This window comes from Hyperoodon ampullatus (assembly GCF_949752795.1).
Source record: "Hyperoodon ampullatus genome assembly, chromosome: 2".
NCBI classification, from domain to species: Eukaryota; Metazoa; Chordata; class Mammalia; order Artiodactyla; family Ziphiidae; genus Hyperoodon; species Hyperoodon ampullatus.
Genome location: NC_136915.1, coordinates 4,831,984 through 4,851,028, shown reverse-complemented (window position 1 = coordinate 4,851,028; position 19,045 = coordinate 4,831,984). Strand labels below are relative to the sequence as shown.

The following is a 19,045-nucleotide window of genomic DNA, read 5'->3' as shown; positions in this document are numbered from 1 at the left end:
TCTCACTATTTACCTGAATTTTATATTTTCAATCTAAAAACATGTAGGTGGGGGCAGATAAAGTGGCGAGGCCCAGAAGCCTTGCGATCAACTGCCGTCAATTTGGGTTTGGGGCATCCTCTCCTGCTTCGTCCCATTCAACTTCAATCTGAGCTACATGTGATCAAGTACATTTATTTTCTACTATTTATGAGGGAGCAGACATTTGTGGGACTCCATATCAGGCACCCAGAAAGGATTTTACATTGTACTCCTTCATTTAATCGTCACAATAACCCGTCTGGGCATAATCACCCCCATTTTACAGATGAAGAACCTGAGGTTTAGATTAATTTGCCCAAGATCTACAGCTAGTAAGTGGCTCAAATGGGATTCAGACATGACCTCTGGCTTTCCCCGCAATACCACAAGGCTCCTTCTCTAAGTCACCCAGAATTTGACACTAGAATTACAGAATCGTTGTATTAATGTATCTAACACTTGCAGGGTGCTCTGAGTTTTCCATGTGATTAAACCCTTTGCCTTTGTAATCCTCACAGAAACTTAACGAGGGGAGTATTATTTTGCTACCCCCAGATGGATTAAGTAACTCATCTAAGATCACACAGCAAGTTAAAGGCAGAACCCAGGCCTTCTCACTCCTCATCACAGGCTTTCCTGCACTACAATGATGGAATTACTCGCACTGCCGAGCCCACCCCTTCCTGTAAGTCAAAAGCTTTCGAGTCCTACCTTCTATAGGAGGCACGGTGTTGAGAACACAGTAGGTGCTAGTTCCGCAGAACACACTTTGGGAAACGCTCTAAGGAAACAGAAAATAAAATGTAAAACTAATCTTTGAAAAAGATAAATACTGGCTCTTCTGTGATATTCCTGCCAAAGATGCAAAACCTGAATCTAATCATGAGGAAACATCGGACAAATCCAAATTGAGGAACATTCCACAAAATGGCCTGTAGTCTTCACAAACGTCAAGGTCATGAAAGTCAGAAAAGACTGAGAACTGTTCTGGATCAAAGGAGGCTGAGGAGACAAGTGCCACCCAGGGTCCCCGCGGGGCCTTTCTCTACAAGGTCAGCACTGGGTCAACTGGCACCACCAGAATAGCTCGGAGGATTCGACGGTAGAGGAGTCTGTGTGTTCATTTCCTAATTTTGATTCCTGCATTGTGGTGATGGAGGAGAATGTTCTTGTTTGTAGGAAACACGTAATAAAGTACTGACAGTCAAGGGCGATGAAACATACCGGCAACTCACTCTCTCACATAGTTCGTGGGGAAAGAAGTCCGCTGCACTACACCTACAATGTTTCTGTAGGCTAAGAGTGTTTCAAAATGTAAAGTACACATGTGTGAAAAAAAGATATATGCTGCTGAACGTCTAGTACCTGTGCAGTTTTTTTTAACAGGGGGCATATGTGCTGTACGTACAGTAAATTGTTACTAAGAAGAACCAATGCCATTTCATTCTGCAGCTCAGTCAACATTCGACAACATCACTACCGCTTCCCAACAGCAAGGCCCATACCTGACTCATTCAAACGGACCTGTGAGTGCCAACTAACGGCACGGCGGGTGGAGTGGGTCAGGGAGATGTTGGAAGACCAGGTCTCTGCTCTCAGGCTGCTTCACATAGATAAAATTAAAGCTTTCATATAAAAACCTACACCATGTTGTACAGCAGAAACTAACACCACATTGTAAAGCAGTTATACTCCAATAAAGATTTAAAAAAAAAAAAACCTACACCACGGTAACTTTTAAAAAGGGGGGCGGGAATTTCTCTGAGTCTTGCCAGCCAATTAGTCTGGGTCCCTTTTTGTTCAGTTGCAATATTAAATAAATTTTTAGATTATTCCTCCAGCACTATAAACCACAAATTTATATACCTAGAAAACCAAAGACAGGGCTTCCCTGGTGGCGCAGTGGCTGAGAGTCCGCCTGCCGATGCAGGGGACACAGGTTTGTGCCCCAGTCCGGGAAGATCCCACATGCCGCGGAGCGGCTGGGCCCGTGAGCCATGGGCCGCTGAGCCTGCGCGTCCGGAGCCTGTGCTCCACAACAGTAGAGGCCACAACAGTGAGAGGCCCGCGTACCACAAAAAAAAAAAAAAAAAAAAAGCCAAAAACAGTTCAACAATCACCCTCAACATTTTATGTTTAAAATATTAAAAACTCAGTTCTCTCACTTACTTGCTGTCCTTGGGAAAGTAATTTAACCTCTCTGTATTACCTCATCCAAAAAAGTACAGAGAATTGGAAGGGACAATGCACACACTGGGCTTTAGATTCAAGAGCACCCCTCGCTATAAAATGCCATTGTTACTACGGCTAATGAGGACAATCGTTAACAACGTTAACATTTCCTGACAATAAACTGATGGCTGCCTGGATTTCTTGTGCCACAAAGAGTGCTGAAAACTGACGAAGCTTACTCCCCCGAGGTTCTGATCTTCCTCTCCCTTAGAGCCACGGGAAGTGAGTGCTTCACCACAGAACAAGTCTTTCTCCACAATGTGACCCCAAGCTACCAGGATAACCATCCGTTCCTAATCATTTCTTGTTCCTGGAAAATTCTTGTTCCAGTACTTTTACTGTCCTTCTTCTGCTTGATTTAATCAATAGTGGTGACCACTGATTAGCAATCTGGGCCTGAGGATTCTCCCTGTGAACTATGGACTGACCTCAGCATTCATGTTCCTTTGGAAAATTCAACATTAGTCTCTCCCCCTGACCGAGTGTGGGATTCCAGACTTCAGGCAACATCTTTGAGAGTCACCAGCAACAGCCTTCTCAGCACAGTAATGCAACATCTCATCTTCATGTGGTTTCCAAACTGAAACTTGAAATTTTACGGTGTTAAAAAGAATGTTTTACGTTCAAGACTTAACATTTTCTGGCTTCCTATTACCAAAAAACAAGATAGCTTAGGTTTACCACTGATCAAGACATCTCACAATGGTCTTCTCAAAAGTTTTAAAAACCACTAATGTACAGTGGAACACATTAGTGAATGACTTCATAAAAAGAACTTTTACACCTGACTTGAAAGTTTGATGACAGGTAAATTAGTGGTAGAATATACCAAATAACAAATCGAAAGAATTAAATGCTAAAAACAACATATGTAACAGAAATAGCACGAACAACCAACCATGAGTTCTCAATAGCACTAGCGTAATAAATGAAGTCTTAATAGTTCATTTAACCAGGAAAGAAACTCACTCACATAATTTGAGAGTGAAATCAAATGACATCCTGCCCTAAAAAACACAATGTTCTCAAAGCAAATAAGGCGAAACAAGCAAACTCATATAAGCAATGGCTACCTTGTATGAAGTACCCAGGGGCCAGCCTCTGAGCTAGGTCCTTTCACGGGGCCCCTGAGACCTGTCTCTGAAAGCCAGACTGGCTCTGGAGCGCAGAGAGGAGCACTGGTCTGAGGATCTGGAGCCACGGGGTCCTGAGCCAGGCCCGCCACTGCCTGCTGACAAGGCCGGGGCAGACAGCTGAGCTCTCTGTGCACAGGCAAGGGCGCAGTGGGAAAAGTACAAGCTCTAACGCCAGCTCTGGACTCCAGTCTTCACGCTGCCCTCCCTGGCTGGCTCTCAAGTCTGACTCGGACCTCTCTTCCCTCGGGAGCCTCCCGCTGACTGAGGCGAGCCGCCCAACTGGTGCTGTCTGAACAGCCTGTATTTCCCTCCTGCCGGATGCCTCCATCTTTATCATAACTCCTTCCATGTGTTCTACACACATGAAAGGAGCACCTCACGTGTGCCAGACACCATCCTAGGAGCTGGGACCCCGCAGTGAACAAGACCAACAAAGGTCCCACACTCATGGGGTACATGCCAGTGGGGGAGGCAGGTGGTAAGGGGGATAAATGCTGTGAAGGAAATAAAACGGAGTGATGCTCTATGATGAAAAATCAGGTGGGGAGAGCTCTGTTTCTGAAAGTACATGTGTGGAGCAAAGGGACTACTTGAGCAGAGCATCAGGAAACCCGGATTCTCTCATTAACTAGGTTGAGCGGCTCTCAGCGTGGCTGCACTTCAGTCATCTAGGGAGATTTTTAAAATTCTGATGCCCAGCCTGCAATCCTGACCACTTCAGCCAGAATGTATGGAGATGGGAACCCAGGCATCAGTATTTTTTAAAGGTTCCCAAGTGATCCCAAGGTGTATCCAAGGATGGGAGCCACTGAAAGAAACAGCTGTATGACGCTGCTAACTCTCTGACTTTGCCAGTTTTCTCGAGAATAAAATCACAGGTTGACCTTGAGCAGCGCAGCCCCAACTTTAACGCACGTGTGGGTCATCTGAGGCTCTTGCAGGTTCTGACTCACAGGTCTGAGTGGTGCCTGAGCCTGTGTCTCTGAGACACCCCCATGATTCACGGCCACACCTAGACTATCAGAAACTAGATGATCTAAAAGATCAGGAATTAGATCTAATAAAGATCCAGTCCCAACACTCCTGACTGCACAATTCCACGGATCCCTAACAGACTGAAAGTACTTTTGTCTGTTAACACAAACTATAATACAAAACTATACCAGAATATCCAAGCAAGAAAAGCAAAAGAAACTACAAGGATGGTTACTCAATTAAGTACCGTCCAGTGTCTGCTAGAAGTACCCAAGAGAGGACACGGAAGCTCTTTAAAGTATTCCCTGCCTTCAAAAGGTATATCTAATTGGAGACAATACTAAAAAAGAAAGAAAAAAAATGTAATGAAGAAATAATACATGATTTATTAAAGCCTGAAGTGAGGAGATGAGAGCAGTATGGAAACCTAGTAACTATCTGTGTACCAGCACAAACTCCTTGGAGGCATGGAATATGTTTTATCCATTTTTGCCTCCCTTCAGAGAACCTAGGTCAGAGGGCTACACATAGCCACATTCGTTTTATATACTAAAAAAAAAAAATATATATATATATATATATATATATATAGTTTTGGATGATGGAATAAATAAAACAAAATGCTATATAATGAGAAGTGATTACTGGCTTTTGGACAGAGAAGCTGCATGATGAAAACTGTATTTACAGTTCTTTGAAATAAGGACTGACAATGCTTAAGTCTCCATAGAGTCCCTTTAAAGCTACCTGAGGACCCACATAGCTTATTAAAACAAAGGCAGAGAGATGCCCCATTGAATGCAATAAACCAGCTGTATCAATTAGAAGTGATACATTAAAAAGATTTTTGTCACACAGTTTTAAATTGAGCCTTGAAATTCACTGATCATTACATATAACATGACATATAAATAATCAAAATTAAGGCAGAGTCCGAAATTCTCAGCACCTTTACTAAACTCACCAGTTTTGCCTAGCATTCTAGGCATTGTGCCTAGTTAGGCAGGCTAACTCTTAGAACAAACTGTGTCATGGCTCAAATACCATAAATATTTACTTCTTGCTCGTGTAAAGTCCAAAACAGTAGATCAGGAGGCAGCTCTCCTCCAAGCAGCGGCTCGGGCCCCACATCTCCTTCCATCTCATGGCAGGAGCCTTCCTACGTCACTGGGCTCTTCTGCGTCAGCCAGCAGAGGGAAAGACACGGATAACTGAGCCGGACGGTTCTTCGGGCCAGGCCTGGAAGTGGCACACTTCTCAGCTCTCACGCCATTGGCTAGGATATGGCCACAAAGCCACACCTAATTGCAAGGGAGGTTGGGAAATGCAGTCTGGCTACCTGCCCAGGAAGAGGAGATAGGTTTCACGATCAGCTAGCAGTCTCTGCCACAATGTCATCTGTAACTGCTTGTTTTTTTTTTTAATTATAGAAGAGTCATTCCTTTCAGAAATACCTTCTAAACCTACAACCTCCACCTTTAATCCCTAAGGCCATTCAGCATCTAAACCCAATCTAGCAGTTTTTCTACTCTGATAAATATTTTTCTAGCATATTCAAAATAAGACTACATCCAGGGCATCCTTGAAGGGATGTCTGGCTTTTTTGGTACTTAACGTCTGGCACATAACAGAAGTGCAAGTATTCGTTGAATTCATGGATGAATGGCATTCCCAGAAGTTCATGGAAAGGAAAAAGAATGGTCCCGTCTCTTGCCCTGGTGGTGGTAGGATTTATTGAAGACCATCAGTCTTTTTAAGAACCTCTCCCTCTCCTAAGGCCACCCCGAGTTGCCACCTGTCTTCTGGAACCTGAACAATCAAGCAGTAAGACAAAAGCTACTTTCGACCCAGTAAGAAGAACTAAGGGGGTGAAAATACTCTACCATGTTCACAGACAACAACAGAGCCAAGGCTACCACTGAGAGCCCAGGGCTGCTCAACAAAGAGGAACACAGGGTCTGCCAGGGACCAGGCTCTGGAGGCCTCCATAAAACCGGGCTAAGGACCTCTGAGACTAGAAAGCCAACATGCACCCTAAACACAAACCACAAAAGGTTAGTGGGGGGAAAAATTACATGGTATAGTACAAAAATATTTTGTGCTCATGTATTACCTCTTTTCAAGAAGTTCAAAATATACGGTAAGTGCTACTATAATAACCCTCACAATACTCCTATGGGATAGAGACAAAATTAAAGTGTGTACTCAAGTTAAAAGGAAAACGTCTACTAGGTGGCTGACTTCCTACTACTGGGGCCAGCGCAGTAAGAAAGTGAAGAAAGTGAAGCAGTAACCTCTAAGGTAATTGGGGCACAAACCATTTTAGGCTCTCAAATTGAGTTCAACACCTAGAATTGAGTTCAAAAGCAAACAAGCTGCTAAAACCACAAAACAGTTGAAGGGCTAAGAAGCTAATACAGGCACTAATACTACAATATATCAAGCCTGATTTATGACCTGAGAAATCACATTAATTGATTCACTATTACCAGAGATTCATGTAAAGTGTATTTAAACTGATTTCAGAATGAAAAAAAAAATTCTTTCTAGGTATGAATTGCAATATCATTAGAATTTTTATAAATTTAATTTGTCTAGGAAGCCAGTATACTCAATACTCTGAAAATAATCAAAGAGCACTTATTAAATGTCCTCACTTGTATAAATAGATTCTAGTAGAACATATTCAGAAAAAAAAGCACTATATGAAATTTAAAATTACACTGTCTCAGTAGCACTTATCATGACTGATACTGATAACTTGTTTAACTACTCAAAGAGAGACATAAAATATCAACCCAACAAGCTAGGCATTCCATGTGATATTATGTACATATACCAAGCATTTTCACATTTAAAATCTTATTCTGGCCCCAGAAGGCAGCAGAGCAGACATGATGTCTGTTCTAGAAAAGGCACCAAGGCACAGGCAGAGACACTTGCCAAGGGCCACAGGCTGGAAGAGGACAGAGCAAGAGCCAGGCGCAGGGCTCCCTACACGACTCCTGGGCTGTTCCCACGGAACACAGGCCGTCCCCCAATAATGCAATAACGCGTCTCCACAAAGAACCAATGCAAACGTTGGGGCAGAAAATGTTCACAAGTTGCTCGGACAGAAAAGCCAAAGCACACGAGGAACGTGGAAGAATACCTAGTAATCCAAGCCGGGAGTTCAACATCCTAAAGGAGAGGCCAGCAACACAACCGCTACACACACACAGGTCTGGATGTTGATCTGGTAGAAAGATTTTCCGTGCTTCTCAAACATTTTTTAGTCCATGAACCACAGACCGCCCATCACCATCACTATTTGCTACAGCCCCAAAACTAAAACCTCATCAAAACCAAAGGGGAGGGGACTTCCCTGGTGGCGCAGCGGTTAAGAATCCGCCTGCCAATGCAGGGGACACGGGTTTGAGCTCTGGTCCGGGAAGATTCCACATGCCGCGGAGCAACTAAGCCCGTGCGCCACAACTACTGAGCCTGTGAGCCACAATTACTGAAGCCCGCGTGCCTAGAGCCCGTGCTCCACAAGAGAAGCCACCGCAATGAGAAGCCCGCGCACCGCAACGAAGAGTAGGCCCCGCTTGCCGCAACTAGAGAAAAGCCCGCGCGCAGCAACGAGGACCCAACATAGCCAAAAATAAATAAATAAATAAAAATTTTAAAAAGAAAAACAAAACCAAAGGGGAAGAGGACATTGTTTCTCACAGCAGAGCAATGAGGCGTCCCCTTGAATGGAACCTGGCTGCGTGGGGCCTCACCTCATCCAAATGCAGCCAGAACTAGGAAGGACGCCAAGACACTCTCAGCGGCCAAAGACATCTGTCCACGCGCAAAAGCTCACACACTTCACTGTGAGAAGGGCTCTCTGATCCACAGTCCTAGCTTGATTCCTATTAAACCACGCATAGTTCTAGTAAGCTTAATTATCGGGTTGCCAAGCCCAGAGAAGATCAGAAGCAACAAATCAGAAGGAGAAAGGACAGCTAGAGACTGACAGATAAGTAGAAGCAAAAGTGACAAGGGACAGCAAAGACACATTTTTAAAAAACAATAAACTAGATACAAGGACTTGAAAGGTGCAGCAGTTTGGGGTCATTTATCATAAAAGTAAACAGTCTACTGGAAAAGTCCTAAAAATATCAATCACAGCATTAAATAAAGCCCAGTTCAGTAACTTAGGTACAACAAAATGAACCCAAGTTAACAAGTAAAATGTACACTACAGTCCATGTGCCCTACTGAACATGGGGGAAAAAGTAATGTCTTTTGTTTGCAAATCTCTTTACATTCCATAAAATACTTCCATATGAATTACCTGATTTTATCCTTAGCAACATCCTAAGGCAAGCAGGACAGATACCCCCACTGGCCAAGAATTTGCTGATAAATAATTCAATTTTCGCAAAGCAGAGGGTTTATCAATGACAATTATGATACAGTCTGTTAATCCATCTAATAGGAGAGAGCACTTCAAGAGGCACCTATGCCTCTCATCAGGGATGAAGAGAGACGGCAGGGAAGGCTTCCTCAGAAGGGTCCCCAACGCGACGTACCTGAACCCTCCTCACACCTGGAACTTCACCTCCAAAACTTCCCATCCTGCCCTACAGGGCATCTTCCCGAAGAACTGCCCTATGCCCCCTAGGGCCATCATCCCTCCCTACTGGAACTCCAAGGTGGACTGCCCATGAACCTCACCCCCTGAAGTTAGCACACACTCTTGTATAACCTCCTCCCCTTGAGTGTGCACTGGACCTAGTGACTTGCTTCTGACAACAGAATGTGGCACTGGGACATCAATTCCATGAATAGGCAACGTGCATCGTGCCTCCTGTCTTGCTAGCAGACTCTCCTTTGCTGGTTCTGATGAAGCAAGCTACTGTGCTGGCTCTGCCCATGAAGGAACCATGTGAGCTTAGAAGAGTACCCTTCCCCAGTCGGGCCTTCAAATGAGCCCTTGACTGCAGGCTTGGGAGGCCATGAAGCAGCAGGTCCAGCAAAGCCCTGCCTGAACTCCGGACCCACAGAACCAGATAATAAATGTGTCTTTTTCTAAACCACTAAGTTTGTGGTAATTTGTTACAGCAGCAAAGATAACTAATACACTGATCAGGGCCCAGTGATTTCTTTTCTCACCTTGGACTTGATCAATCATTTCACTATCATTTTACCAGCACTCTGCATTTACCACCAAAACCCTTGAAAGAATTGTCTACTCTCTCACTACCTCTTTCTCATCCTCTCAACTCACTATCAAATTGACAAAATCAGTACCTTTTTCTTAGTCTTCATTCTACTCAACCTCTCGGCATTACAACTGATAACCTCCTTACAGCCCTTTGCACTTAAGCGTCCCTGACTTTATGTTCTTGTTCTACCACACCTCTCTGACCATTCTTCCTCAGTCTCCTCTGGTCCTCTCCCCTCTGGTGTCACTTAAATGGAAGCATTCACCACATTTCTGCCCACAAGTCCCTTCTCTTTTCCCATGACAATTTCACCCACTACTATGAATTCTACTCCTAATTCATCTGAACTGATTCATTCTTTCAACCAACAGGCACTGTTCTGGGCACAGAGCTGTATAATAGCAACAAGCAAGACAATCAAGGTTCTACGTTCATGAAACATACATACTCTGCCAGAGGCTCTATTTGCCCCTCCAGGTCTACTCACCACCCTTCTCCACCCTGCCCTGTGCCAGGGAGGCTGACCTCTATGGACTCCATCACCAGGGCTCCCTTGCCCTCTGAAAGTTCAATGAAGAGAAGAAACAGGGTGATATGAATGACTCCCTAATCTCTGATCCACATTCCCAATGTCATATTGTACACACACATGCTAACGCTACCCCAATTACACCTAAAACAGAACCGATAACATTTGCATCCAGTCTCCCCAAAACGTATCCCTCCTTATTCCTCCCTCCCTCAGTTAATGGCCTCACTAACACCAGCTGTTGAGGTTCACAAGCTAAAGTCACCTCCAACTCTCCTCATCCCTCAAGGCCCGTGGTCAGTCAGGCACAAAACTGTGCCTCTCTCACACATACACATACGGCTCAGTCGCACCAGCTCCTTTTTCCAACCCACTGCTACAGACGTTCCTGCCAGGAGCTACTGTCTCCCAACTCCAGTCCTTCCTCTTTGCTCGTTCATTCATTCAACCAACAAACATTTACTAAGCCCACCCCAGGTGCCAGGTATTCAAGCCTCTGACCACTAAAGATGTAAATCTAACTGAAGGAGAAAGAGAAGTAAACAAGCAAGTTCAACACAAGTAAAAGAGCTAGGACCAGGAAAACCAAAAAGTACTATGGGTGCACCAGGGAAGGGCACACAACCCAATCTGAAAAGAGGCAAGGTCAAGAAGGCTTACTCCGAAAAGTGTTATTTAAGCAGAAACCCAGAGGACAAAGAGAGGCAGCGAAACAGAGCATATGTGTAAGTATGTGTGTTATTTGTTTTAGAGGAAAGTGCACCTTCTAAGCCAAGGCAATGACAATGCGCAAGGCCTAAAACCAAGAGAAAGCATGGTGCCCTGAGACAGCCAGAATCTAAAAGAATTCACCACAGCTGGAGAGTGGCGAGGACGCTGGAGCAGGAAGCAGGCGGTCCTTATTAGCACCTTCAAGCAGAACTGACTAACCAATCAATCCCACTCCTCCGCTAAAAAAACAAACAAACAAACAAACAACCCTAAAGCCTCTGCCAAAGCAGAGAGAGTAAACGCCAGGCTCCTCAGTCTGACTTTCCAAGCCCTGACAACCTGGCCCCTACCTACTTTGCCAGGCTCATCTACCCACATGCACCAGGAACCCCAGCCTCCCCGGTAATCCTGGCTCTGTGCCTTTGCTCCATTTCCTCCGCTTGGAATTTCTCGTCAAACCATCATGTTTGCCTGTCAATAATGCCAGGTCAAATTCTACCTCCTTCCAGAAGTCTTCCCAGTTCCTTCCAGCACATGATTACACCATTCACTATGACCTGCCTTGACTCAGTTACATCCATATCTGCTCCCCTGCAGGCTGGAAGCTTCTGGAGTATTACGAACAGAAGTGAATCCTAATTTCCAAGACTAGGAAAAATGTTCAGAAAAATACTCAATTTATCAGCATTGCACTTTTAAGTAAACAACCAAAGAGGGTCATGAAAAAATAATTATTTTTGAATTATATAAATACAATCAATCAAAAGCCTAAATTTCTGTATGTTTTCAGTAAGTATCTCTAAGTAAAAATGGCTACACACTGCCTCATAAGATTAAAAAACAGTAAGTAGATAAGCTCAGAAAGGCTGTTACTTGCTCAAAGTCACAAGGCACTTAAGGGGTAAAGACCAGAGTCAAGGCTTCAGGGACTCCTCAAAAGCTACAAACAGCCAGATATAACCACAGTATGCCCATGTATCTCCCTAACCAGCCATCCGATTACCTAAAACTTCCTTCCTTCACTCTTCCCTCAATTAATTCCCATTTTCCTTCCGAGTTCAGCTCAAGAAGCTCCTCCAAGCTTTCAGGTGAGCAAATCCCTTTCTGATGCACTACACTCGCCTGCATAGCATGGATGTGATACAGCACTAGGAAGGCAAGTGCAGTGTATCAGTTGTACTCACACGTGGCACCTTGATTAACGCTGGTTTCCCTGTCAGCTGCGTGAGGACAGGGACCATGACTGTCCTTCTCTGGGCCTGGCACTTTATTATTATGTGTTGAGTAAACGAACTGCCTTAAGAGTATAACAGTAACGGATAGTCACATGGCCTCCACAGGACTACAAGATCCTAAAATAATTTCTGACACCTCCAATAATAATGACAATTACATAAAATTTAATGTCACATTATTGTAATATATTCTAGCTCTTTTATAATTAAATATTCATGAATGGAATCTGTTAATTCTCTATTAATCAGAATGAGTGTTAACCAGAATACCACATTTTTTCTAAACACGCAAGGCATCAGCAAACTTTCACATCAAAAGAACCCACACCACAAGAAGTCGACCTATACAGGCTATATGAGTAGCTATTTGCTCTCTTGGAACCTGAAAAGTCCAATTCCAGCCTCATAGGGAATTAGGTTTTTCAACACCACAGCCTACTATATTAATAAGTTTAAACAACAATTTTTTTAAGGCAAGATGCTTGGGTGCTTGAGTTAGGCAGGACTAGTTCCCAAACAGCAGATCCATAAAAAGGATTTAAACTCCCCAGATTGATCCACCCATTTAATATATAATCCCTATCAATATCAAAACAGCCTTTTTTGTAGAAATTGACAAGCTGATCTGGATATTCATATGGAAAATCAAGGAACCCAGAATATTCAGAACAATCTTGAAAAAGAAGAACGGTTGGGGGACAGACACTTCCCAATTTCAAAACTTAACTACAAAGCTACAGTAATCAAGACAGTGTGGTACTGGCATAAGGATAGACATGCAGATCAATGGATTAGAACTGAGACTCCAAAACAAAGCCCACACACTTATGGCCAACTGATTTTTTGGCTAGGGTGCCAAGATACTTCAATGGGAAAAGAATGGTCTTTTCAACAAATGGTACTGGGACAACTGGATATCCACATGCAAAAAAGGATGAAGCTGGAGGCCTACCTACCTCACAACATACAAAAACCCAAAATGAATCCGAGGCCTAAATGTAAAAGCTAAAACTATTAAACTCTGACAAGAAAACATAGGTGTAAATCTTCATGACCTTGGATTAGGCAATGGTTTCTTAATTATGAGAGCAAAAGCATAAGCAACAGAAGAAAAAACAGATAAACTGAACTCAATCAAAATTTAAAATTTTTGTGCTTCAAAGGAAACCAGCAAGAAAGTGAAAAGACGATCCACAGAATGGGAGAAAATATGTGCAAATCATACATCTGATGAGGGATTGATATCCAGAATATCTCAAAAATGCCTACAACTCAAAAGCAAAAAACCAAACAACTCCATTCAAAAATGGGCCAAGGCCTTGAATACACATTCCTTCAAAGGAGACACACAAATGGCCAATAAGCACAGGAAGAGATGCTCAACATCATTAGCCTTTAGAAAATGCAAATCAAAACCACAATAAGATACCACTTCACATCCACTAGAATGGCTGTAATCAAAAAGACAGATAACAACAAGTGCCAGCAAGGATGTGGAGAAATTGGAACCTTCAAACATCACTGGCGGGAATGTAATATGATGCAGCCACTTTAGAAAGCAGTCGGGCAGTTCCTCAAAAGTTAATCACAGAGTCACCATATGACCTAGCAATTCCACTCCTAGGTGTACACCGGACAGAACTGAAAACACATGTCCATGCAAAAACATGTACACAAATGTTCATAGCAGCATTATGCATAGTAGCCAAAGAATGGAAATAACTCAAATGTCCATCAACTGGTGGATAGATAAATAAAATGCCATATATCTATATAATAGATTATCATTCCACCATAAAGAAATGAAGTTCTGATATACAGTATAACGTGGATGAAAACATTATGCTAAGGGAAAGAAGCCAGTCACAAAAGGCCACATATTGTAGGATTCCATCTATATGAAATGTCCAGAATTGGCAAATCCATAAAGACAGAGAGTGGATTTCTAATTGCCTAGAGCAGAGGAGAGGGAGGAAAGGAGAGTGCCTACTCACGGGTAGAGGTTTCTTTTTGGAGTGATGAAGATGTGCTAGAATTAGATAGTGGTGATAGTTACACAACTGTGTAAATATACTAAAAACCACTTAATTGTATATTTTAAAAGGGTGAATTTTATGTTATATGAATTATACCTCAATAAAGCTGTTATTAAAAAGGAATCAAATCCCTTTATGTATCTTTAAAACATTATATACTTTCCTCTTTTGTTAAGCATAGCATACTTAGTATTGCTTCTGTGAATACACTCAAGGTCATCACTATGAAACATCAATTGCTAAGCAGCTGTATATTCACAGACTTCAGTGGTGTGCTGGCTACTAGCCCTTTTACATAGACCTCCAAACCATTGCTTTCAGCCTTCTACCTGTTTACTATAATTTTACTTCCTCCTTCTACCATGAGAAATCAAGAAAAACCTGAGATTAGATGCAGGAAGGATAGGAAGGAAAAGCCAAACAAGTATGCATACAGGTAGCCACATGTGCTTAAGACAGAGGCTGTTCCGTTTCCACCCTCCAGACCCCCTCTTCAGAGGCAACGTCTCCAACCGTCCCGGTTTAGTGGTCCACAAGACGGGGAAAGGCAAGGGAGCCCACCCAAGCATCTCAACCGTGGGACACCTCAGAAGACACTGGCATCCCTCAAGCTGCCTGGTTCTCCCTGAGAACCACCAGGGCAATGGCTGCCAGACCACCAGGTTCCCACGTGTCCCAGCTGCTTCACCACCACTCCAAGCACCAGCCCTGGGACAGCAGCCACACCCACTGCTGACTTGCTCCACACACAAGAGGGCTGGCTGGCTGAGGATGCTCCGCCTCAAAGCTGTAGCCACAGGGAACATTTTCTCTGCAAAAAGTTTACTCGCTATAGCGAGTGGACATGAGAAATCCATTTTGGAGTCAATATTCTTTCTTTTACACTGTTTGATGGAGACAGAGGTCAAGGCGTCAGGACCCCCTGCTACAGTCCCCTTCTCCCACAATCCACCTTAAGCCCCTCTAAGTGATTAGCAGGCCAGCAACCCTAACCAGCTCCCTCTCAGCGTGCACCGGACCGGGGTGAACGCCCAGCCTTGGAAACAAAGCAAGTGGCTGAGAGGAGTCAGTCCAACCCTCAGTCTGGAGTATTTTAAACACATGCCATAGAGACTGGAGTCAGATGACGGTGAGCCCTGGAACCAGAGTCAGGATGCACAGAAGCCATGACCGGGACCCCTGCCCACTGCATGCAAACTACGGTGAGGCAAGGAGGCTGCACGCGAGTGAGAAGCCTTGTGTGCAAGGAGGAACGGGGAGCAGCAGAGAGGAGGGCCGGCAGAGCCATGACCCCCGCTCAGCCCCAGGGGCTCCAGAGGAAAAGGCCACTCCAGGCTCTCCGGGTGCAGTTCCCAGACTGTCCAGTTCACTGCAGTCTCCATCCTGGGAGGCTGAGATGGCCTCTGCTCTTCTTACACAAAAACCACCTTCACTTAACCTAAGTGGCTTGTGTTCCCTGCAAGAAAAACAGCTCCAACTAAAGGAAGGCCAGCTTCCCCTCCCTGACGTCAAGTGTCCTAGTGTCCACTTTCTATATAAATGAACCTCAGAGCCATCTGATGTTCGGGGTGTGTGTGTGTGTGTGTGTGTGTGTGTGTGTGTGTGCGCGCACGCGCACATGCAGGGGTCAGCGGGGTGGGGGGGGGATTTTGATGATTTAAGGCACAACCTGCCAACTTAGTGTAATGAAAATATTGCCACACATTTACTTTTAGCTCCTTATAGCTACTTTTGTCATTGGGTTTTAAATCCATTTGGGGTTTTTTTTTTAATTGTGGAAAAATACACATAACCTAAAATGTACCACTTTAACCTTTTCTGAGTGTACAACTCAGTGGCATTAAGGACATTCACGCCGTTGTGCACCATCACTGCTCACCACTGTTTATCTTTACAAGCGCTCTGAAAACCATGACTTTTTCATTCTTTTGTATTAAACAGGGATTTCCGTCTAGGCTCTGTCATCAAGCGACAAGGTGGTGCTGGAGGCGTCGGAGGGAGACGGCAGAGAACACCCGCAACCACCTGGAGCAGCCCCAGGGTGGCTAAGTCCATCCTCGGCTCCTCCAGCCCCGGCCACAGAAGCTGGAGCCTAAAAATACCGGCAGAGGACACACACCGGCTGTCAAGGAGATCCAGCCCAGTTAGAAAGGCTGCCACTATCACCTGATTTGCATCAGAAGACACCCATACGGGCAGCAATGGGTCATCTGGAGAATCATCAGATTCAGTGGAAAAAGACTGATGGTCCTCGCCTCCCAGAGTGCCTGGAATAAATCTCTGGGCCTTGAACTCAGTCAAGTAATCCATGATCAATTTCTGGAGGACCCCTAGGAAGAAAAACAAGTACTTCAAAAATGTTGAGTACCCACTCGCCACCTTCCGCTTATTATAGCTCTCTTTGTAAGCACAACAGCCTGTTACGGATAAAATTAAAGGAGGAAGAGACCTCCATCAGAAGCTTTGTCAAAGCAAATGATTCAGCCAGCACGTTTCATAATGGCAGAGACAGAAAGGATAAGGCAGAGAATGTTGCCAAGAACACCGGGAACTTTAACTTGACCCTCAGTATCTTTAAATATGAAAGAAACTTTCAAAAACTAAATTATATTCAAGGTATCTCCAAACGCCAGGCCTGGAGCGGCCCAGGGAGTATGCCCAAGTGAAGATGCTATATGATCAATTACAGTGGACTCAGCGAAACTCCCCAATCCACAAGAGTTTCTTAGTAGGAAGAGTCTAGCAATCGATACATCCTAATAACAGTTATACTAATCAACTCCAGGAAATAAAGCTAAATGAATATAAATAATACTACCTTAAACATAAAATGTCTGAGGTTAGCAGACACTTTTGCATCTGTAATCGTGTATCATTTAAGTCTGTTTTTCCAACACTATAAACTCTCATCCATATTAGAATAAAGACCTGAAACGTGTCACAGGGAATAACTAAGCAGAATGAACATTTTTGTGCTGTGCATCTTTAACAACTTTAACAATTTCTTTTGCAATTTTTAACTCGCAACGTGTTAGGCCTAAAAAATTAAGCCTTCTCCGTATACCAGAAAGGAGGCACCTCGGTGACTATAGTTCAAATTCCTCGTACACAGCCGGCCTGACCTGGAGCAAGTACCTCAAAAGGAAAAGAGAGAGTTACACAGAATAAGACAGCTGCACACCAGCACAGCAAGCCATGAAGCGAAATCCCACACATGCAACCTCATTTTCTTAGCATCATAAGTCAGATTGGGAAGGAGCTTTAGAGGCTGTCACTAGGACTACCCTCTACCCAACACGTGAATCCCCTTAAAATTATAACCGACTAACTCATTATACTAGAGCAGAAGCCTAGGAAAAGCAAGAGGAGATGCGGAGCCAGAATCAAGAGTGACGAGGTAGGATGTGGTAAGGAAGAGAAGGCTGCAGAGGCCAGGGAGAGAGGCTTCTAGCATCCGGCCTACAGAAGTGGCAGCAAGCAGAGCAGAAAATACACCTCTAGCCGGGGTCCTCGCTCCCGTTCGCCAGTGCTCCTGGCTACTGAAAGAGAAGAATACGAGCTGGGAACCACAGTGGACTTGTTCTCAAAGCCATACAGGAAACCTAAGCCTTTGTGGCCAGAGGACTCATCTAGCACTGTTTGGTTAGGGGTAAGACAAAAATGATATTGCTGGCACTACAGCTAGGCTGCCCAACATTTTGAAATCTGATATCAAAACCCATAACTTTTCATATATCCTACAGCAGCACACAGTAGAACACCGTTTTGAAAATGACTGTTTACGGAAACCCTCTACCATTAAAGATTCCTTTCTTCAATAGTATTTACAATTAGAGTCCTTCCTGGAGATTGTATTTAAATAATTTTAAAATGATTTAGTTCTTAGAGAAAAGAATAAATGTCATTTAAGTCAGCTTCAAATGCTTATGCACGTCTACTTGCTCTCATTTTTTTTCTCAGAGCATCTACTTAAAGGAGAAAGCTAAATAACAGACCACAAATCTCTGTTCCCCACCAGAAACCTTGGCTCAACCTAAAGGAACACCAAGCTCTCATTTCATTTAAGGCTGGGAGAAGACAATATCTCTGAGTTGTCAGGAGGTTTAAAAAGTCATCTCAGGAGTAACACTGGGTATCAATCAAAATGGTTGCAATTCGAATCATCTCTAACCATAAATTGTAACTGGGCCAAAATGATTTTTAAATATAACACATTTTACTTCTAGATGTTTCTTGGCAATTAAATAACTGGAAAGTCAACAAACCCCCAAGAAACCAGAGAAAATGAACTTTTTTTTAAAGCTCACCATTCATCAACTACAGGAGGCCTGAAAGATGCCAGACGCCAGAGGCTCAGCCTCCAACGCGGCCCTGCAGAGGCAAACTCCAAACAAGATTTCTTCAAGAACGGCTCTCACGCAGCACTGAATTACAAGCAGTGACCTCCCTGGAGGAGAAGCTAGAGTCAACAGCTACAGGAGTATGTGATCTAGGAAGATAAAACCCAACTCCGACACAAGAGCTGCCATGCCAGTTACATAATTATAATCACAACATATTGAAACTCTAAGTATCAAACAATAGTTATTTAAAATATTTCAAGAGCAAGAGAATCGCTCCCCCCTCAAAAAAAATCCAAATGTATTCCAAAAGTAATTTGCATAGAATATAATTTAATCTGCAGGCCTAACCTCTCTGAAATAAAGTAGAATCCTCTGATTTAGCCAAATTACAACAGAAATGCTACTTTATAACAAAGGAGCTACAGCACAGCACCCTGAACTTCATGGGAGAACAAAAATGTAGTGTCAATATGTTCACAACACAGCTCAATCCACAAAATCATGAGATAATTAAACTGACTGTTTTTAGGATTCAATCTGTTTCGCCAGAAACCTTGTCCAAGCTACACTGATGCAAATCAGCATGAGCAACTCCAGCTCTGTTGAAACAACTCCAGTATCTTATCTTTTGT

General features: G+C 43.6%; 1 protein-coding gene across 1 annotated transcript in view; it reads right to left on the bottom strand.

The window, feature by feature from the left end:
• CAMTA1 (calmodulin binding transcription activator 1) overlaps positions 1 to 19,045 on the bottom strand; it is a gene marked incomplete at its 3' end in the record, with an annotated part of 904,685 nt that overhangs the window by 876,028 nt on the left and 9,612 nt on the right. The window contains 1 exon segment of the mRNA XM_079696990.1: positions 733 to 802. Coding sequence (XP_079553116.1) covers positions 733 to 802 — 70 coding nt within the window.